The sequence below is a fragment of the Coenobita brevimanus genome, chromosome 63 (assembly GCF_032717465.1).
Source record: "Coenobita brevimanus isolate Jiangsu-jjx chromosome 63, ASM3271746v2, whole genome shotgun sequence".
NCBI lineage: Eukaryota > Metazoa > Arthropoda > Malacostraca > Decapoda > Coenobitidae > Coenobita > Coenobita brevimanus.
In genome coordinates, this window is record NC_137016.1 from 245,001 (window position 1) to 268,533 (window position 23,533).

At 41.6% G+C, this 23,533-nt stretch overlaps 1 protein-coding gene across 1 annotated transcript; it reads right to left on the reverse strand.

The window, feature by feature from the left end:
- Nucleotides 1-9,688: 9,688 nt before the first annotated feature.
- LOC145404261 (uncharacterized) lies at nucleotides 9,689-18,430 on the reverse strand. Its single transcript, XM_080275783.1, has 7 exons — nucleotides 18,326-18,430; nucleotides 16,884-17,038; nucleotides 15,121-15,301; nucleotides 13,807-14,499; nucleotides 12,421-12,603; nucleotides 11,029-11,172; nucleotides 9,689-9,781 (listed from the first exon to the last, which is right to left on the reverse strand). Exons 1-7 carry the CDS (start codon nucleotides 18,425-18,427, stop codon nucleotides 9,689-9,691), a joined length of 1,551 nt encoding a protein of 516 aa, XP_080131909.1. The 5' UTR covers nucleotides 18,428-18,430.
- Between the last annotated feature and the right edge of the window lie 5,103 nt (nucleotides 18,431-23,533).

The window sequence follows — 23,533 nt, forward strand, 5'->3', positions numbered from 1 at the left end:
TTAAATATTGGGATTGAGTAGCCTAGCCTCGGGCCCCCACCCTCCTCTTGATATAGGGCAAAGGGAGATGGATTACTATTATTATTATTATTATTACTATTACTGTTGTTAAATCTGGTAGGTGGGGGCGCTCACCATCCACTCACTCGATGTATTGCTGCACTCGGGTGTCTGCCCTTTCCTCTCCTCCATCCTTCTTTCCTTCTATCCTCTTCTTTCTTTCCTTCATTCTTTCCTCGTCTTTCTGCCTACGGGTGACTTTACACTCCCTCTTCTGTCCTTCTTTTCCTTCATTCTTTCCTCTTCCTTCTGCCTGTGGGTGACCCTACACTGAGTGACAAGCCAAATGGTTTCCGGTACACTAGGAAACCATTTACTACGCTGGGTGGTAACCATATAACCAGATTTTGGCGCCTGGTGGTTTAGTGAGTAATTACGGCGCTCCAATCGGATTGAGCCAGTGAAGGTTTATATCCAAGGGATGGTTGGGGTTTATTGCTCACGTAATGCCACTCAGGGATGAGTGAGGCTGGTCACTCTCATCTTAAATGTCAGGACCAACTAGCCTTGCCCTGGGCTCCTACGCCCCTCATGGGGCAATGTAGGATTGGATGATGAATGAAAAAAATTATTATTATTATTATTATTATTATTATTTTGTACGTAGCATTTGATATTAACATGTCCACCTCTTCCTTAGCGATTTCACTTTTGGATATGGCTGGTTAATATCCTTTTGTACGTTAGTTGTGCCGAGTATGGCAATATTGGAAGACTGTATATATCAGAGGAGGACAGTAAGGTGCAATAAGCCTGTGTCATTATGCCCCGTGTAATGGATAATATAAGTTAAAGGCAGAAAGTGTCCAGCGGGTCCAGAGTTGTGTGGGAGGTCAGTGTGGTTTTCCCCAATCATCATATGGTATCTGATACGCGTGATAGTTTGTCCAGGGTCCTCAGGGTGTTCATTCAGTCCAATATCCGTTCCAGCGGGGTGATAGTAAAGTGAGGGCATACTGTAGCTGCAACCCCAGGCTCATCTGAACATGAAACCCTTTTCCTGCAATCCATCGTCCTTGTCCAAGAGAATATGGCACTAAAGTCACAGTCAGTAAGGGGACAAACTTAGCATCATTTCCCTGTTGTTATTTGTTCGTAGGAAGGACAAGGGGGATGTAGAATTTTGTCATGTTTTATTCTCTTCAAAAACAAATGTGTTACGAGAGAAAAGGTTATTATAAGCCGGTCTTTTTACTTCTGGAAGGAACTCTGTATCTCTTATCCTTGCTGCAAAATGAATACTGTCTATTGAGAGGAGAAATGAAAGAATTTTATGTATCTCTTATCCTTCCTGGAAAACGAATATTGTATTTTGAGAAGAGAATTATCAAGAGCTGTGTTTTGTTTTTCAGGAAGGAGTGCATACACTTTGGCCGCCTCTCCTGTCTCCTGCAAGAGCTAATGGTAAGTTTGTTGGTAACTTTTCCCAGGCTAGTGTGAATGAGCAGTTCCCTCCTCCAACCTTAAGAATGGCTTCCTACCGTATCTGTCTGGAGGTCAGATTCTCAGTAAATGTTACCTGTTTCATGAATATCTCCAAGTAAATGAGGATGAATATGCAGCCACCTGATCCACATCGGTGTATGAAACTGCCATAGCAACAAAATCTGTAAGAGACTGTGGTTAGAAGTGGCTGTTATTCACTGTTGGTGTGGGAGTGCCTAAAGGTGGGATGTTGTTGAAGAGGGTCTGGTTGTTTGTGTGGGGATGGTTTTATGTGCCTAGTCATGTTGTGGGACTGTCATACACTGACAGGGGTGTTGTGTATTAGCACATGCTGCCACGAAAAATTTTGTCTCGTATTGAAATATTCACTGTCAGGGAGAACTTTAGTTTCAGAGTGTAAGTGGGCCATGGGAGTAGCATTGATGCTGCCACTGATGATACATAGAGCATTATTTGTATGGTCTGCAAGATGTTGTTGTGGGTATTATATAATATTGGAACCCATGCTGGGGAAGCATAGGACATCACTGATCTGGTACAGTATATTGTTTGTAGAGTAGGGATGTGGTAAGGTGATAGGAAGCAGGATGTTTATGCTTGTAAGATACCATTAGGATTCAAGGAGGCTTTAAAGGTGTGTGAATGGTGTGTGCTGGAGGTAGGTCTGAAAATAGTTCTGTGGCAAGGGTAAGGAGTGGTTGGAGGTTCAGGGAGCTGTTGCCTCTCCTGACATTGAGACGACTCTCCCTCTATGCTAAGGGATCTCCGTATGCGGCGTTTAGGAATGTAATGCTGTGTGGTAGTGCGGCCTGGGCAGTAAAGGAAGAGAATATTCATAGGCTCAAATATACAGAAATGACAATGATTAGAAGGATGTGTAGTGTGTCCTTGAATGCAAGGCCTGGAGGTGCTAAGATTATGACTGAAGAGGTGAGAGGAAGGATGGAATTTGAATGTATTGTTGTTGTAATGAAAAAGGGTAGATTGAGATTGTTTTGGCATGTTGAAAGGATGGGGAATGACAGTTGGGTGCAGAAGGTGAGAAGTGTGAAAGTTGGAGGTAGGGTTGTGAGAGGCAGACCAAAAACGACCTGGGATGAGGTCATAGAGTGTGAATCAGGGATAAGGGACTGAACTGGGAGACTGTCAGAAGTCAGGCAATGTGGGGAGCCGCCATTGGGTGACCAAGGCCAATTCATGCAAGCACGTTGGAGCTGTGATAAACATTATGGTACAATACAATGACTCTGCCCTTAGTCATCAGGCTGTCCTTCCACAAGCTGACACAATCTTCATTCATATACCACTCCATTTATATTCATACAACTAGGAAATTGAAAAGTATCATAAATTTTATATATCATATTGTATTTATAAAAATACAATAATCATACATTCATGAACTATGATATACTTTGCATAAAAATAATTATTCTTAAAACTACAAAACATATATCACTATTTTTCCCCATTAAAGTTTATTTATAGTTTTCAAAAGACCATAACTAAACCTGCTACAGTTCCCTATGGCAAATGCTGATTCCATCACAAATTCAGTCCTTACATTTCATAAAGGCGATATTTACAGTGCTCTGATAAATGCTGGATAGGAAACGTTAGCTTCCTTGTTATTAGAAGGCAGTAAAGCATCAGAGTTATGAATCATTAAAAAAAACAAAAAAAAAAACACAGCATTAGTAAGCTGCTCTATGTACTAATAAAAAAGAATCTCATTGCCTAATCCATAATTACAGTTCTTTTTGTGCTAGAAGAGCAAATACTAAATAGCTAATAATAATAATAATAATAATAATATAATAATAATAATAATAATAATAATAATAATAATAATCTGATTCTCAGTTTCTTAAATACAGTACACCAAATTTTCCAATGGAATTTTCTGGTGTTCAAAACACATTGCACCTTTACAGCATCACCACCATCACCATCACATCATCATCACATCATCACCACCATCATCATCACATCATCATCACATCATCATCACATCATCATCACTCTGCCTCTTCTCCCACTTGCAGGTGGGGTGAGGTAAGGTTCAGAAAGCCAGGAAAAAGGGAATACTATAGTGTGGAAAATAATCATCAGCACACTCAGTGAAATGCGCACACACACACACACACACACACACACACACACACACACACACACACACACACACACACACACACACACACACACACACACACACACACGAACCTTTACAATTAAAAAAAAATGACTACAGTATTCATATACAATACTGTACAAACCTCATCAACATATGTGGCACCATTACATTCTCTGTACATCCATTATAACTGATCTGTCTCTTAATACATGTATATAGATTTAACACAGGTCACTAACATTATTAACCCTTACATGCTGGGTAACAATTTTTCTAGTTTATTCTTCCTGCTACTGTTTCATCATTTTGTTTCACTTATGAAGGCTCTAGCATGCACGCATGTGTCGGCCTTGGTCATTTAATGTAATCTTGCCATGCTGCTCAATCTCTAGCAGCCTTTCTATTCAGTCTCTTATCCCTGACAATATTATCCAACTTAGGAAAGGCCTGTTATATTAAAGGGGTTTATTAATGCTATATCTGACCCCTGGCATTAGGAAAGTCTATCCTATGCTGAATATACAGTAATTGTCAGGAGCAAACAAATATAAAGATGGCACCACAGGCTGAAGAGGTTAAAAGCAGTAAGCTCATCACTTGCTGACTGTGTGGCTGTGTACAGTTTGGTGCTGTAGGCTGATGAGTACATGTGGTGTCATGTACATTGCCAGGCAGCTGCGATGCCCAGTTATACAAGTGTCTCTCAGTCTCCTTCCTGTCTCCTGAAAATATGATGATGGACTGCAGAAGGTCCGTTTCAGCCTACAGCCTGATGAATTCAGATTTCATACCAGCCTGTGTCTTAAACTTTTACTAGGTACTTGGCCATATGCAGATGGCAGAAGACGTGTCTGGGGTGGGAGAATAATACAGTGCCACAATAAACCACTGAGCCTGGGAAAGCCATTTTCATATTAATCTTGCTAATATCCTAATGATTTTACTTAGATTAGGAGAGACTTTTTAAAACTGGAAGAGTTAGATATGGCTTAGTAAACCACTTTAAAATGCAAGGCCTTTCCTAAACTGAAGAGAATAATGTGGACAGCAGCAGGAACAAACTAAAGAGAACATCACCCAGAGTCAATGGATCTGTGGATTCCCTGGTTGCTGTAGAGGAAGCCATTATCTCTCACAAAACTGTCATCATTACACTGACAATACTGATAATGAAAGGAAAAGAAGAACTGTACATATTGTGTCCTTTAGTCAAGTTTGTGTTCATCTGACAAAGACCCTTAACACCTTTTAGCTCAGTTCATGGCCAGATATATTCAAACTGGAAGGCTGATTTGATTTGTAACCAAGGAGACACATTTCAGCCTCTTACTGACAACTCATTGAATATCACACAGCCATTATGTAATACTGTAGTTATGAGAGTGGGTTTGTTCTGTCAGATGAAAACCAATCCATAATATTATGGTATATTTATATATGACAGCGCTTCACACTGGTAATTCACACAAAAACCATACACATACTACAGTCGCTAGTAAATGAAATACGGTATACAGCACAAATAAAAAGTTCATGACACATTACAGAAGCTATTAAAGGATAGTCATATAAATCTATCATTATATACTCTAATACAAATATAATTGTACTTTCAAGTATGTTTACAAAAACATATCTGATTTTTACGGACGCCTGCCTTACCACTAAGTTGTTGTCATAATCACTTGAATCCAAACAAGATCATTTCTAGTTTATTTTTGCTGATACTGATTGATGATGAACTTAGCTACTGGTTCTCTTAATGAAAGGGTTAAACAAGTCTGTATTTACTGTATCCTTCCATCAGAACAATCTACCCTTTGCAGAACTGAAAGGGGAAAGCAAAAGTAACGTGAAGAGGACGTCCCCAGGCTAAGTAGGTTAAAACTACCTTCTAATATTCTTTCCATTCTGTTAACCCCTTCAGTATCTATCTATCTATAGCCAGATGCATTAATCCCGTAAGGGGTGGTTGCAAACAAGTTGCCTCCATGTCGCCCTGTTCCCTGCCATTACACTGCCCTCCCCCCAACTCGTACCGCCCTCTCTCATATACCTCTCTACTTCATCCCTCCATCTCATCCTCAGTATACCCCTCCCCCTCCATCTCCACCTCTCACATACACTCTCCTTCACTACACTAGCATATTCGCTTAGCCCATTCTTTCCCAACTTAGACGATTTTATTCAGCTTAGGAGAGTTCCTAGCAGTGAAGGAGTTAATGAAGGCTGTATCTAACCCTTCTACTTCATCATTTCTATCCTAAGTTACATAAAATTGCCTGGAGAAACAAGTAGAATATAAAATCACGACATATTTAAGACGTAAAAAAAAATATATATAGAAAACGTCAGTTATTAAAATTACAGCTTATTGTACTCTCAAACATACCTACATAAAGTCTATCATGCTACAAAATATCTATCTATTTATCCATCTATCTCATATCTATCTGTCTGTCTACAGCCTGATGCCGTAATCCCGTAATAGGTGGCCATAAACAAATCACCTCCATGTTATTTTTCTCCTCCACCATATGGCTGCCCTGCCTCTAGCCCACATTATCCTCAGTCACTTACCTCAGAAGCACTCTTTCATTTGCACATTTTAGGTTCACTTACTTACTGTCTATCTATTGCCAGACGCCTTAATCCCGTAAGGGGTGGCCACAAGCAAATCGCCTCCATGTTGCTATGTCCCCTGCCATTTCACTGCCTTGCTCCCAGCTCACACCCCCCCTCTCTCTCATATACCTCTCCACTCCATCCCTCCATCTCATCCTTGGCCCCCCCCTCCCTCTCCCTCCCTCCACCTCACTCACATACACTCTCCTCATCAGTCTCTCACTCTCCATCCTCTCCACATGGCCAAACCACCTTAATGTGTTTCTCCTGATGCTTCCTATCACATCCACATTACAACTATGATTAATTTACACACACTAGTAATGATCAGCTTCAGTACTTGCATTCCTCATATATATCTAGTCCACGATTCATTTATTATTATTATTATTATTATTATTTTTTACCTCTCCTAAACTAAAAGCACATCTCACTTTAAGATGGTTCACTTAAGGTAGCATTTAGTCTGCACACACTATTGATTTTAAGTAGGACTCAATTTTCCATGCTTATAAGTAGTGGAATATCCCAGACTCTTTCAATCTGTCAGCAAACCCTTCATACAGTTTTCTTATTGGATGTAGTACAGTGCATTTGGGGTCCAGGGCTGTGTCAGAGGCTTGTATTGCCACTGGTTAAGGAAGCTCCCTACCACCTCTTCCCTCACTACTTATTTTTGGACGTGGCTGATTAATATCCTTTTCTACGTTATTTATGCAGAGTATGGTGATATTAGAATGATTTATGTGACACAGAGAACAGTAAAGTGTAAGAAACAAAGTAAATCACTTGGGAAAAGGAGTTAGGGAGCTTCTTTAACCAACGAAAATATCGCCAAGAGAGAGACGAAGGAGGTACAGTTGAGGTCAGAAGTTTTGTTGGAGAGTCATGGTGGTGGAAATAAGTCAGGGTGGTGGAAATGACAGTTCTGTTACCAGCAACTCTTGTGATGTTTTGTGCCCAACTTTACTTCCACCTTACACAACCGCTGACCCCCAGGTAGACATACTATATAATTCACGCATGTCAGAATGTACTATTAACTGACTCGTATTGCACAGTTCAGTCAAAGGAGTCATTTTTGTCCACTCTGACTCTGCTACATCAGCCAAAAACAACCCCATCTGGCCAAAAGTGTCATAGATTAAATGCTTGACACCTTACCCCAAAAGTGTCGTAGATTTAATGCACGACACCTTACGCCAAAAATGTCGCAGATTTAAGGCCTGACACTTTGGGCTAAAAATATTGTAGATTTAATGCCTGACACCTTACGCCAAAAATGTTGTAGATTTAACGCTTGACACCTTAAGAAGTTTTCATTCATCGGAGAAAATAAGTCCCTAAAGACAGCCACAAATGATTCAGCTGAGAAAATACTGTATGTCGCTAATAATATCCACAAACAGTTTATCTCCACGAAGCATAAAAATTGTCACTTGGTACAGTAAAATACAGGGCTCCACTAGAAACTCAGCTGGAGGTATGTTGTTTGGGGGATGGCCTAGTCTGCTGGTGTGGGTGTGGGTGTGACAGTGGGCAGTTGGAAATGAATGTGATGCAGGATAGACACTGATAACACTGACCAAGCCGTCCCTACAACACACAAGAAATTTGTCATGGGAAGTGGAAGGAGAGAATATAATTATGTGAACTGCCCTTTATCATAACACAGGCAGAAGGGATGACACAAATAACATAATACAACTTCAGTGAAAATATCCATGTAGAAGCCAACACTATAATGAATGGATTAATGAAAAATAAAGTTATACACTGAAGCACGAAGGTAAATACACAACACTGATATACTGTACTGCAATGGTAGTGAAAACAGTTTAAAAACCGTTGGTGCAATCCAGACAAATGACTGATATATCGGACAAAGTTCAGGTTAGTAGGGGGAAGTCCAGATGTCGCTTTTTTCGGAATGGCTTGGGTCCCAATTAGTCCGTTATAGTGAGGTTTTACTGTACAGTATTAAGAATATATTAAGTCACTTGCACATAGAATATATTACAATTAGGCTTGCTTTCCTACTTTCATACTTTTTTTTTTTTTTTTTATTTCTTCAACTCCTAATTTCTGTTCAGTCGAACATCATTATGGAATTCACTGTTAACTACTGTCGAACATAAATTTTTTTTCTCCTTTACTTTCACCACTTGATTACCTTGACAGATTTTATTTTATTTTTGTAACTTTTAGGGAATCTGATTTAGCTTAGGAGAGACTTTTCAGACTAGGGGTTACATCCTTCTTTAACCCAGCCACTACGAGGGAACTGTCCGAACCGTAACAAAACCCTGTGGTTGAGATGAGACTGTAATGCATATGATATTCTAGTACTGAAGGGGTTAATCCACATTTTTCAAAGTTCACCTTCTAATTTCTGTTCCATCCGCCTCATTATGAAATTCACTGATAACTTACCTATGGTCCAAGGGTTGTATTCTGATCGGTTAAGCCAGCTCCTTTTCCTCGTACTAGTTTCTTTCAGTATATGGCATACTGTATCAATGTTCTGTTACATAATGCTTCTGCAGTTTATACTAATGCTAAAATAACATAATTAACATAAAAGAAATTAATAACATGTATTATACAAAATAAAATGCTGAGGAAAGTTGCTAGTTATCCTCCTATCATCATCATCATCATTATTTGGGGGATAACTTAACGGGACGCATAGCCTCTCTCACCCTTTGACTCGCCCACAGCAGTGACTCTTCCCCCTCTAAGTATCTCTCACCACAAACAATCAACCCGCTTCAGCCGTGAGCTCCGTGGCCTTCCCCTTAGTCTCTACCTTGGGTTAACTCTCCCCAGAGATCACCCACTGAGCAGGATCAACCTCAGCAAACAGGCCACATGCTCGTATAACTGGAGTTGTTGCTGATATATGATGTGGATGATTGGTCTCAATTCAGTCTCACACAGTAGTCGCTTGTTAGGCACCTGACATGAACCATCCATCCTTGGTCCAAACAGAGTTAACTTTGTGAGGTGGGTCTGGATTGGAGCTTCTTCAGGGCTCAGTACGCAGGTCAAAGGTCACCTGCATGAAAGTGACCTTCCATCTTTTCAGTGATTTCCTTTTCACTTATCATTAGCTTGCTGGAGGGAGAGCAAATGATTGTCAGAGTGGACAATTCCTCCTCCGTTACATAATGGTTCTTCACTCTGGTTAATAAGTTACTGATGATTTAAGGTCTTTTCTTCACTTATCACTTTGATTGTAGACATAAATTTTACTTCATTCTTGCTACCTCCAGACAATTATATTTAGAATAAGAATGTACCCTGGTAGTGAAGGGGTGAGGCTAAATCGAACCCTGAAAGTAAGAAGAAAAAATGCAACCCACATCACTGAACTGAAGGTGTGAAGTGACGACTAAAGATAGTTACACAGGAAACATGTATTTAGAATAACTTATCATTCAGTTTGTTGGAATGTGAGCAGACGATTGTAAGGTCGTAGTTACACACTCTCTTCATTTCCTGCAGCTCTGCAATCTGTAAGTTGAAAAATCAACCAATCATCCATCAATCAAATGATGCCATGCTTCCTCTTAAAATAATCTCCATATTGAAGTTGGCTGTGGGATAGCTATTATATAAAACAAGTTCCAAAACATACATACCTGTTGATATATAAAAAAAAAAATCACACTATTTTTCCATTCAAGAAATCCCCATACTAAAATTAGTCATGATACAGCTGATGTTTTCTATGGACTGGAAGCTAGACCATATGCAAAAACTAGTTAACCACTTCCTAACATCGTCCATCATCATCTAATCCTGTGTTGCCCCATGAGAAGCATAGGAGCCCGGGACTAGGCAAGTTGGTCCTCACATTTAAGATGAGAGTGACCAACTTCACTCATCCCTGAGTAGCATTACATGAGTAATAAACCCCAACTACCCCTTGGATATAAACCTGCACAGGCTCAATCCAACTGGGGCACCTTAATTGCCCACTAAACCACCAAGCGCCATAATTTGGTTATTTGGTTACCACCCACCAGCACGGTAAATTGTTTCCTGGTGTACAGGAAACCATTTGGCTTGTCACTCACTGTAAAGTCACCCACAGGCAGAAGGAGGAGGAAAGAACGAAGGAAATAAAGACAGAAGAGGAAGGAAGGAAGAGAGGAAAGGGCAGTCACCCGAGAGCAGCACTACGTCGAGTGAGTGGATGGTGAGCGCCTCCACCTACCTCCCTTCCTAACAATTCCTACAAACTGCTAAGGAAAAAAAAACAAAAAACAAAAACTGATGTGTAATAAGAGGTAGCTACAAATAAATCATACCGATGATGCCCCAGGCTCGCATGTGTGTGAACTCAGTGGAGTGCAGGAAGCCATCCAATTTGGCTGAGTGTTCCCAGAGATCTTTGTTGAAGTTACTGAAGGAAAGTCTTGTTGTGGTAGTATGGAAGGAGTAAATGTGTTGTGATGCAGGGGCTGTAGTATGGTGAGGGCATAGCAGACTAGTTGACAGATGTATTTTGTGTTGATAATGTACACTGCATTGTGTAGGGTGTAGTGTATACAATATAGAGACAAGCAGATTCAGATAGACTGACTGAAATAGATACAGACATATCAATCAACAGAGAGAGATACAAAGATTTAAGAAATGAAGTGATTTCTCAGAGTGTGGAGGCAGGGACATGTAATGATTGGCAGGAGGGGAAATAATGGACTAGATGACTGACAGACAGATAGATTGACAAACAGATAGACATATATACTTACAGACTGAGGTGTGACGTTCCAACTGATGAGATTGCCGAGGGTCTGGAGAGAAGAACAGGAACTGATCAGCAGGAGGGCTGTCTCTATGGTCAGCTCCAACATGGGTGCTACCAGGGTTCTCCGTGGTGCATCCGCTATCAGTGTCTGATGGATAAAATGCAGATGGTTATGCCTGTGAGGTGGCATTAGGATTTGGGTGCTTGAATGGTGTGTGAATGAAAGTGTGGCTCATTTCACTGGGTAAGATGTTGATTTATTCTCTCTCTGCCATGTTTTTCTCCTTCCTTGCTTTCTGAACCTTAACTTACCTTCTCAATAGGTGGGAAAAAGAGGTCAGGATGATGATGATGATGATGACTGATGATTACATACAATTAAATAAGCCTCAGCTATGAAGATGGAGTCTTTATGCTTATTTTGGGTTTACTGTTCACACAATGCCACTCAGGGATGAGTGTGGCTGGTCACTCTTATCTTAAATGTCAGGACCAATCTGCCTAGCTCCGGGCTCCTTCGCTCCTCATGAAGAAACACAGGTTTAGATGATGTTTGGATAGATACTCTTTGTACTCTACCTTGGCCTAAAACTGTCATCTCTCAACCTTGAATTTTGAGTTGTAACAGCAGATTAAAATATGATGCTAGTAACAAAGATATGCTGTGGCAAGGACACAGTCACAGTATTTTCTTATTCTGCCACCAAAGTATGCAAAATAAGCCACAAAAGGAAGAAAATCTGGGCCACGCTAATGTTAATGTACTATGGTTAAGTTTGCTTTCTAATCTCTATATTTCTGGTTATTAACTAAACTGAAAATGGGTCACAGGTGAGAACAGATGTGGTGAGGGGGCTACTTACTTATATTTAACCCCTTCAGTTTTATAAGTCTTGCCAAACTTGAAAAGGAAACTGCTTGACTAATACCAATACACCACAGGAAGGGAGCAGTTAACCTATTCAATCACACGATGTGTTCTGTCTCTAAGTCTTTCTGTCGCCAGACTTCATTTGGCTCAGAGGGGAACTTTTACAGCTGAGTAGAATAGATCTTGCATTCATTCAACCCTACACTATTACAGGCTCTTCCAAAGATGAATAAAATTATCATGAGACAGTAAAAATAAAATTTAAAATGTCACAATAGGGAAGGAGTTAAACACAAAAGTGGTAAGGGTATGTTATATTCAGTCTGTTTATCTGAGGGCTCAGCCGTTCCTACATATTAAATACTGTCATGGTTGCATAACATTCAGTAAGCCATAGTTATGGGGTAAGAAGAGTCTCCATGGTTACTAGTCAAATCAGTCCTTTAATCTGACTACACATGGCCTTCAGCTGAGCTGAAAAGGGTTAGGAATCTACATCAGGTTAAACACACTTTAGTTCAGTACCTTGAGATGTGAGAGACGGTTGACACCAAGGAGTTCCGTGATGAACTGGTGTGTCATGCGAGGTGATCGCAGCAACAGATACAGTTCTTGCAGCACTGGCGCTTCACGCACCAGGAACATCACCAGGTCATTTGCTGCTGGACTCATGATCAGTTCATCATGACCCAACCGCAGACTCAGCACCTACGCCAACGCCAAAACAAAAATTATTAGTAACAAGCAAGCTCTGTCTTTTGAAACTACGATATGTTACGGGCACCAGATTTATGCCTCTTCTGGGAAAAAGGCTAAGGCTGTAGATGGACAGATAGAGAGACAAACAGAGACAGTTTCATGCACTGAACTCCCCTCTTGCAAGAAGAATGCTTTGCCTCTACACAGAGCATTACAAGTGGTGGCAATTGATGCCTTCACATGACCAGCCAGTCCATGTAGAGAGGTGTATGGAAGCCAGTCTCTGTAACAAATACTGGAGCATATTTAACCTCATGTGGAGAGATAGGAGAATGAGTATATGTAAGTGAAGTGAAGTGAAGTGGGAGAGGGGGAGGAAGCTGAGGATGAGATTGAGGGATGGGGTGGAGAGGTACCGGTGTGTGAGTTGGAGAGAGGGCAGCCTGGGGACAGTGTGACATGGATGTGGTTCAGTCTGGCCACCCCTTTTGGGACTCAGACATCTGCTAATAGACAGCTATTATAAATTTTACCCCTTCAGTCCAATGATGTCTGGTGTAAGCTGGAAGGGAATACTAGAGTGATCCTGACCACAAGATTGTTGATGGTGATATTAATAAATACTGCTGTCAGTTTCCTATACTCATTCTCCAAGGCATTCAGTCCTCCAGGCAGCTTGATGGCACACCAAAGAATGACATGGTTGGCATCTGTTTGTGGTCACACCTTCCCAGATTAAGACGTCTGGTTATAGATTTAAAAAGTTCCTATACTCACTCTCCACTACATAAAATGATTTAATATTGGCAAAGAATGTTACTAGAGTTATCTGGAGCATGAGAGGGTTAATGGTTTGTTCATTAATAAGGCTGCAACGTGCTTGCATGTGCCAGCCTTGGTCATCTAACGGTGAGTCCTCATGTTGCTTCATCTCTGGCAGCTTCTCTATTCCGTCCCTGATCCCTGAAATAACTCTATGGCTTTATCTCTGGTCTTTTTTGGTCTGCCTCTTACAACACAACCCTCAACATTCACACCTCTCACCCCGTTGTAGTAATAATGGTATAATACTCCTGTAACTCACTCTCTGGTGAATAAAATAATTTGTCATTTACTGAACTAGAATATAAAATTTATCTGAATCACAAGAGGGTTAAGGCTGAATAGTCTAGATCCAAAAATCAAACTAAAATTCAGCATGAAAACACTTACTTCCAGACGCTCCATCTTGCTGTGTTCCACTGCAAGGTAATTGTTTGCAACTGCTGTATTTGCATGAAGAAAAAGTTTGGTCAGGTTGCAACAATTTTCTGCAATGATCCTAACATGATTTGAATACAGCAGATCACAGTAGATGGTTAGAGAGGCTAGACGAACGCCTTGTGTTCTGATATAATTTACTGTTGCAGTTCTGATTGGGTGATGGACACCTGTGTAAAACCGTAATTCTAAGTGCTTTAGCTTTGGCAGTTTCTCCAGACTTCCCACGTCTTCGTCACAAACTCTTATCTTGAGGTTTTCAAGATCTGGGCAGCTGTCGCACAGGAAATCAACAATTTCCCCGTCGCACTGTTTCACACGCGACATTGTGTTGTCAACGTGGGTCAGCTTTAGGTTGTACTGGCACTTCCGCTTCTTGTTCCCAAACTTCTTAGGCTGCGATTTGATAATCTGGATAGACGTGCCCAGTTCCTTATACCCAACCAGTTTAAGATTAGGGAAGAAGTGGATCAACATGGCCACATCTTCTGGTTCAACACTGCAGTCCTGGATAAACAGTTTTTCCAGTTTGACACACCCTGGCTGGTAGTGGGTTGGGTACAGGTGCAACAGGCCATCACTTGTGACTCGGTTGTTGTTGTTTAGGTTCAGCAGAGTGAGGTTTGGGCACGATGAACCCAGCACCTGTGAGGTTATAAATTCATTAATGTTTTTATTATTATTATTATTATTACTATTATTATTGTTATTATTATTATTATTATTTTCAGTGTACCAAGTAACAGCACTGGAAAGGGGGATGCTTTTTTTTTTTTTTTTTTTTTACCACAAAAGTAAGAACACTGGAAATGTGAGTGTGTCTTTTTAGTATTTTTTAAATTCATGTATGTTTCAGGAGTTACAGCTGTGGAAATGGGGTTGCTGAGGAATTTGTGTGGAGTGCACAGAGTGATTAACAAGATTAAATCAAATCAAATGATGCCATACAGTACTTTCTCTTAAAAAATCTCCATATTAAGGGTTGGCCTTGGTACAGCTGATGGTTTCTATGGAATGTACACTAAAATCAAGTGACAAGACCAGGTAAATGCTTCCCAACTGCTGCTTTAAGCTACTGGGGAGAAGTATCCTATGAGTAATACTTGTAAAAAATGTAACTCTGAGGGGAAAGCCTGACTGACCTGAAGCAAGCCAGCCAAACATGAGGGCAGTATGATCTTGCAGTGATGGGTGGAGAGTCTAACTGTGTCAGCTTAACAACCACCTCTCATACTGTTATTATTCTAGGGGAAACACTTGACTGACCTGAAGCACGCCAGCCGAGCATGAGGGCAGCGTGATCTTGCAGCGGTGGGTGGAGATGTCTAATTGTGTCAACTTGGTCATGGAGGGAAGAAGCTGGATGAGAATGGACTCCATTTTGTCAAGGGTCTGAAGTTCCACAGACCCAATGTAGGTAAGGTCTGATAAATGCAGTTCCTTTAATCTGAAAGGAAATAACAAATTTATTAGACTCTCTCTCTCTCTCATTGTACAGTAGGCTCTCTCTATAACATATTAATTTGGGGGAAGCCCGATCCAGTCAAGTTGATAATTAATCGGGTATGTCCAAATTCTGAGTCATGCCGTGCCCAGGAAGCGATCTGGTTTCATACGGTTGGCCTGTATCATGTGCTCCATGTAACAGACAGTATGTGTTAAAGGGAAATAAGTGTCCAGCGGTCCCAGAGTTGTCTAGGAGGTCCGTATGATTTTTCCCATTCACCGCACAGTACGGTACCTGGCATGTACAATGGTTTGTCTGAGGTCCTCAAAGTGTTCGTTAAATCTGATATCCAGTCTAGCGGGGTACAGTAAAGCAAGGGTTTACTACAGTTCCTTCATTGTGTAATAATAAAAAGCCGGATTACAGTACTGTAGTCATTTCGCTACGAGAGAACTTCTCTGAGCTGAATAAACACGACTCAGTTTTGTTTAAAGTTTGAAGCCTTTACAAATGATGATGATGATGATGATGTTTAACCCTTCCCCTTGTTCACGTCTATCGACGTGTATGGAGGGCACATCGGTTCACGTAAACAAACGTTTTGTCATACTGCGCCATTGTTTGCATAGATGCACGTCCCAGGCTGGTTGAGGTTACCAGCTAGGCCTATGTCTTTCCTCCACATTAGAAACTGTGGCTCACAGTTCCCTCAGTGGCAACCCTCATGGCCTTCTGCCACTTGTCCCCCCTGCCAGCCCCACCTCCAGGCCCCTCACACACTCAGCCCTCCTTCCTCGGCCACACGTCAGTAAAATGGTAAGTCACGTATTTGTTTGATATTTCTAGCATGTCCAACTAGTTTGTAAGACTTGATCTGCAATTTTCAGAAATTTATTTATGGCCAAAATATACCCGCGTGGGGGTTACAGACCTCCCACCAGATATGGTATCCAGGGGGTAGGGGTTAAGGACTTTGACAGTTAATACAGACAGGAACACCTAATCACGCCCATGATGGCATACTGCAATTCGTCATTCTGTGTCGATTTGCCAACCATTACGGCTACGTTAACTTAAACCCACTGCCGCCCCCATTGCAGTGAGTCAGAGTGGTCTCTCATCTTTTAGACCAGCAGTGGCAAGGAAGCTGTGATGCCTCCTCCTTAGAGGTGTTTAAGCACCTTGATGGTATAGTGCAATCTGTCATTCTGCTGAAAATAAATCATGGGACTGAAGGGGTTAATAAACATATAACATGTATTGGCTACAGGCAAGGATTTAAGGGGGCACTGGGGCATATGTCCCTCCTGTTTCCAGCAGATCAGTGATTCACTTATAATAAAAGAAGTTTTGTTTACCAAGATATATGCAATAATCATTAATATATATTACTATCTAGCTATCTATATACCTAGGCTGCTTGTTACAGTGGAATTATATCAGCAAAAAGAGGGATTTAGTAATAAGTTTTAAGATATTTGATAAAGAGCCTGCATAAATTCACACCTGGTAATTCAGCTAGGAATCACACACACCTTTTCCTGAGTGCTGGATCCAGCCCTGAATTATACACAGCACCTACCTGGGATGTGTGAGTGTGCGTAGGATGCCGGCAATAACAGTGGGAGAGGCGCGGCGTGCATGATGTACTGCCAACTGCCTTAGTGCACAGTGCAGTACTTCTTGTAATAGTGGAGGGGGTACTAACTTCAAAACCAACTCACGCAGTCTCACCTCCTGAAAAAAGCATCACATAAATTAGATACTTAACGTGTGTGTGTGTAGGATGTTTGAGTGTGTGCAGAGGAACCTATACCCTGTCCACTTTACCTTGGTAATCTCACGGCAAGTTATGACAAAGTACAGCAACAATAGTGGCAGATGTACAGGCTTGTGAGTGTGTATAGGATATGCCATACACAAAACTGAGGCCATATACAAAGCCAGAGCATCGAAGGAATCTCAGCCCCTGAACATCCAAGGCCCCATCACCCTACACTCATGTCATTGCTAAGTAGGATCACAGTAAACCATGACACTATGTATGATTATTTTATGTCCAAGTATACATGTGTGGGGAGGCTACCTACACACAGCTCTTCTCAGCAAGGTGGAGTCAAAGGCTTTTCATCTCATTAACCCTCCTCCTCTTACTGGCTCCCTTCAACCTCGGTCTCTTCGCCACACTGTTGCATCTTTATTTCATTTTTTTCGCTACTTCAGTGGTCACTGCTGCTCTGAACTGTCTGCTTGCATCCCTCCACCGCTAAGATGAGCACGTAGCACCTGTCTAGCAACAAACTCTTAATTTTTTCTGTCCAACATTCTAATGCAGGAGTTAACCGCTACTCCCAGTCCTTCATGTATGCAACTGGTCAACTCTGTTACTGTCTCCCTCTGCCTGTTTTTCCTATTGCCTATGATCTCTAGTCTTTCATATGCAGTATGTCCAGGCATCTCGAAATGTATGGATCTTGAATTTGGCTCTCTGTTGTCTTGTTTTTGTTTTTTTCTTGGAAGGAGCAGTTTGCAGGCCACTGGCCTTTGGCTTCTTCATTTCATAAAAAAAAGACTGTAGTACCATTAATAGATACTGTAGTTGTGATGGTCTGACCAATATAAGGAGGTCATTCAAACTCATTAGATGTGGAATATAAATAAATACATTAGTGCCACACTCACCTCCAACACTCCTCACCCTGTAGTGATTTACTTATAGGTGAAGGTGACAGTACAAATAACTAGTGAACATTAAGAACACAGGTAGAAACTGAAATACAATTGCTGAACCAACTGCTTCAAGTAAACATGATTATTACTACCACAGCTGGTATGTATTTATATGTACACTATACAGTACCATGTGGTTGTTACTAAAAGCATAACTCAGTAAATGCTACTGGAAAAAGCTTGTAAATGGAAAGTTCACATGCGGGAAGAAATTGTATTTACACTTTCCTGCAAACGAAAATCAAAAGCCACATATGGTATAACTCTGCCTTAATGGTCAGTATGTAGGCGTACCTGTTCAGGGTGTGGACTGGCCAGTGTGTGTGATATAATTAACTGACTGGCAGCACTAATGCCTGATGAGAGCAGTAGCCCAGGCTGCTGGAGAGGTGGCATGGTGGATTGCTGGCACACCTGTCACATGGGTACTGTACCTGTAACATTAAATAACATCAGTAACACTGTTATATGTACGTAGTGAGTGATATAACTGACTGGCAGCACTAATGCTTGATGAAAGCAGTGATGTAGGCTGGTGGTGAGGCAGAATGTTCGACTGGTGACACACCTCGTACATGTTTAACAATCAAAACATCGATAACATAATCTGTTACCTGTTTGTCTATCTGTGTATAGCCAGACACCATAATCCCATAAGGGGTAGCCACAAACAAATTGTCTCCATATTACCCTGTCCTCTGCCATTAGGTCATCCCTCGGCAATTCACACCACTCTTGTTTACCATATCTCTCAGCCCCATCCTTCCATCTTGTCTGCATTCTCCCTGTGCCACAGCACAGTCATCCTAGTGATTTTTTTTGTTGGATCAGTCAAACTTTTTATCATTTCTGGTTATAATGCAGGCTGCCAAATTAGGCTGCCCATATTATTTTTCAAGATTTCAGTATGAATATACATGAACAGTCTGTAGTAAAATAGCTACTGTATGTTAATATTGAATGCTGAGTGCCGAAGGTGCTAGGTGATCATGTAGGAGGTCTGTGGTGAGCAGCAGCTTTCCCAGTGAAGACCGGGCCAGAACCCCAGAAAAAAATTACATTTCTAGTGCATCTAAGGCAATCTGAAAGCATTTTTAGGTGTCAAAACAAAGATTTACAGTTTTATTCATTCACACTATTAATTTTGAAAAAGTTACACATACCATTTGCTGTCGTTGTTGCTCAACCCCATTCTGTCTAAATGAGCAGACCACAGGTAAGCTGCTGCTCCTATAGGATCATCCTATAGGTTTCCTACAACAGTGATGTGTAAGCTGCTGCTCCTATGGGATCATCCTATAGGTTTCCTACAACAGTGATGTGTCTGTATCTTAGTGTGGCATGTGCTGTGCAATGCTCTATTACATGTGTTATATTGTGTGGACTTATTCTACAAGTGGGACTCATGTCATCTGTGATTCCACCCAACCCAAGTCTAAGTAGGTCTAATAATCTCACCGTACGATGCCAGTATGCTGTACATTGATCCCTTGGTGATCATGCACCTCTGATGGCTTTGAGGGATTCAGATATGAGGCCCTACTCAAGGAGTTAATCTCAGGTGATGGAGACCACTGACTCTCCACCCCTTAATCTCAGAACCCCATACCTCAAGCCCATCTCAGATCTCTTTATGGAATGTGTTTCTTCCTTACTGTGCCCTTTTCATCATTTTCCCTTAATCTAACCACGTCTGTGTGTGCATCTGATACCATAATAGTATACTGTTGTTTAATGAGTGCATTTGCTGGTGACACAGGCCAAGCCTGGATGCCAGGATCGTGGGATGAAAATTTACTTCTTCTTTTTTTCCAGCAGTGCCAACTGGGCACACTGCTGTCATAATCTCCCTAAGTCAACTTTCTTCTGTGAGATTTCTTTGGCAATCAAAAATAAGCAAGATATTGTGGAGTCTTTAATGTGAGCCTGTGCTGGTGGTCTCTACGTTTTGTCCATTAAAGGCAGTGAGGTTTTGTCTCTCAGTGGTGCAGTATGCAGTGATCAAGGGCGGTACAGTATGCTTTTGTGTACGCTGGTGCCTCATGGTCCTGACGCAGCCAATCAGAGGGCTGTGAAGGGGGTCTGGCTCATGTATTCAGAGATCAAATCAGGGTCAAGATTGGAAACTGGTCTTGGTTAGGCTTGAATGACACTGATGTAGGTTAAGTGCTATTTAGGTAGGCTCATGCCTAAAATTACACAAAATTCATTAGTTTCCTTATTTTCACCATTAAGAAAAAAAAATACATTAGGATAAATGTTTACAAAGCCAGAACATCACATTAAAGAACCATTTTTTATTTATTTATATTTTTAGGAAACATCAGAGAAGAAAGCTAATATAGAAGTGTGCAATGTATCAATTCCCATTATTATACGGTAGGAATTTGTTGCTATGGTTTTGTAAACAGTTTCATTAACATCAAAATTTTTTAAGTCCTGTGGGATGTTTAAAAAAAAACTCTGCTTAAATTACAGGTGGAGGGATGGAGTTGAGAGGTATATGAGGGAGGAGGGGGTGAGTTGGGGGGAGGGTAGTCAAATGGTGGGTGACAGAGTGACTTGGAGGCGTTTTGTCTGCGGCCACCCTTTGCGGGATTAGGGCGTCGGGCTATAGATAGATAGATAGATAATATAGGCCTGGCCTGTTGGTTTTTCTAAGCATGGGATTGATGTATGGCTGGATTTTTTTCAGATTTTCACAGCAATTCACTCATTTCCCAACACAAACCCCCCTGGGGGGAGGGGCAGCCATAACTGGGAAATGGTTGACATCTATTTAAATGATTATTAAAATCTAAAATCACATGGAAAAAGTATTAATAAAGCTTTCATTGTTGAAATAAGAGTTGTGGCTTCTGTTAAATTAAGTAAAAGTAATTGTATGTGTGCACTGTTACCATTTTAGAGTCCCTGGAGCATCGCTGATTAATATAATGCTACCACTCTCTAAAACTATTCCACGAGAACTTACTAAAATCATAGGACTAACTTATAATACTACGCTCTCTATGGTTATACATTATTATTAAGCTGAAAATCACACTAGTATTATTTATAGCTTCCCCAAGGCATGGTGCAACACAAGAATGGTTGGGAGAGATAACAAGAGGTGCAAAATAAAATAATACAACCTGCAAGACAGCAAAAAAAAATGGTCTCGTTTCGCGTCTCGACGCAGATCAGCTGTAGTCAACAATACTTATCCACTTCGGCTTCAGTTTTACTCGACACTGTTGATTAAAGTCACTGAAGTATTTTATTTTTTATGGTTTGATGATTCCAGTGCTTCAACCAGAAGATTTTTTAATATAATTGTAAAGTCTGAATTGCAGCTAGTAAAGTTGTCACACTGGCTTCAATTTAGCTCTTCTTTCGATGAAAGCATCCTTAAAACATCATTATTATTTGCTGGATAAAGAAATTTGATGTAATGCCAGACAGTTTTTCAGTTATTTTCCAAATTGTTGAAATCAGGCTGAGTTGCTTTCGCGCGTTTGGGCCGAAGCGAGGTTGTCGCCTGGGTCACTCCTGCCAAGGATGATACTCCTCCTGCTAGCGGGGGGGGGGGGGGGAATGTGGTCTCAGTGGTGACCCTGCTTGGCGCTGACCGGTGGCACGCATCGTCACGTTTATTTGTCCGTCGGTCCGTTATTCGTTCTTTCATTTTTAAAGGCTTCATTATGCCTGCATGCGTCATCGTTGGTAACCTATGGCGACTCTCCACGTTGCTCGATCTCTAGCAGCCTCAGTTCAGTCTTTTATCCCTGAGGTCACGCTCTATGACTCACTTCACTCTGCCTTTTTCGGTATTCCTCTTACAAGCCAACACTCAGCTTTGGCACCTCACCCTCCGCACCAGGTTGTCATACTCCATCCTTTCCACACGCCCAAACCATCTCAGTGTATCCCTTCTCATCACATTAATACAAATCCCATCCTCCTTGGCTGCTTTTCATTCGCAGTTCTTACCCCATCCCACCCCCGCGTGTCTTCAGGGACGCACTACACATCATCCTGTCCTTCAAGAACTCACTACATGTCCACCTAAATTAATCATTATCATCTCTGTGCGTTATAGCCTGGGAATATCCTCTTCCTTGACTGCCCAGGTCTCTGCCATACAGCATTACACTCCTTAATACGGAGGGAGAGCCGTCCCAATATCGGGAGATGCAACAGCTCCCTGAACTTCCTCCAACCACTCCTCACTCTAGCCACAGAGCTACCTCCAGCCCCACCTCCAGCACATAACATGTCCCCCAAATAACAAAATTCATCCACACACACTCAGGAGACTCACCAGTAAGATCAGTCCTTAATTCCTAACAGTCTCCAAATGCTTTCTCCACACACACACATGAAATCAGCATTATCTCGCAGTCTACCCCTAATACGACTACATCTCTCATGCACCTACTTATCACACACACTGCACAAGATGGAAGTACTTCCCACACTCTTATGGCAAATGCAGATCACACATGGCCACACTCTCACGTCTCTGACAGTATCCCCACGAGGCCTAAATATCAACTTTTTTGTTGCATCAACATTTACTTTCAAACCCTTGTGTCCCATTCTTTCTCCACTTCCAAAATTTTTGCCCCCATTACCCTCTCATTCTCAGCGATCAACACCAATTCATCAGCATACATTTCCCGTGGGTGTCCAGTACTGAAGTCACGTGAGAGGGCTTCAAGCACCATGAATAAGAAGCTTAAAGCTGACTTCTGATGCACGCCACCATTCACAGAAGACATCATTTAAACCTCAGTTCACATTCACCTGAGTGTGTGCATCCTGGCACATTACCGTAACCACAACCACTCCATCCAGCCACCCCTCGATCCCAAACTTTCTCATTGCCCACTTCACCATCTTCCTAGAAGTAATCCTCAACCCCCTAATCTATGATCACTTTGGTTGCTATTTTTAATCGTCATTCTTGACAAAACCACTGTCAGGATTCAGATTTAATTGAGGGTAGTAGGGCAGTGACTCATCCATTCCTCACACTGCCTCGTCTAACTCTGAATTAACTGTAATCGCCCGCCTTGTTCCTGTTTTCGCTTTTTTCCCTCTCGGTTTCGTCCACTTTCATCTTCATTTATATCTCTTCCACTGTATCTGTCTATCTATCTTTTGCCAGACGCCTTAATCCCGTAAGGGGTGGCCACAAACAAATCGCTTCCCTGTCGCCCTGTCCCCTGCCATTTCATTGCCCTACTTCTAGCTCACCGCCCCCCCCTCTCTCATATACCTCTCCACTCCATCCCTCTATCTCATTCTTGGCCTTCCCGTCCCTCTCCCCCTTTTCACCTCACTCATACACTCACCTCGTCAGTCTCTCACTCTCCATCTTCTCCGCATGGCCAAACCACCTCAATGTGTTTCTCCTGACGCTTCCTACCACATCCACATCCACACCACAGCGCTCCTTCACCTCCTCATTTGTCAGTCTGTCTCTCCATGTGACTCCACATGCTTCTCTCAAATAAC

Excerpts from the sequence above, each read along its gene's own strand:
- LOC145404261 (XM_080275783.1), bottom strand. The coding sequence starts at position 18,427 with ATGCCACCTCTCCAGCAGCCTGGGCTACTGCTCTCATCAGGCATTAGT. Across the intron at positions 14,500-15,120 it reads GCTCGGCTGGCGTGCTTCAG|GTGCTGGGTTCATCGTGCCC; the intron begins GTCAGTCAAGTG and ends ATAACCTCACAG. Across the intron at positions 9,782-11,028 it reads GGAACGTCACACCTCAGTCT|ATTGCAGAGCTGCAGGAAAT; the intron begins GTAAGTATATAT and ends TTCAACTTACAG.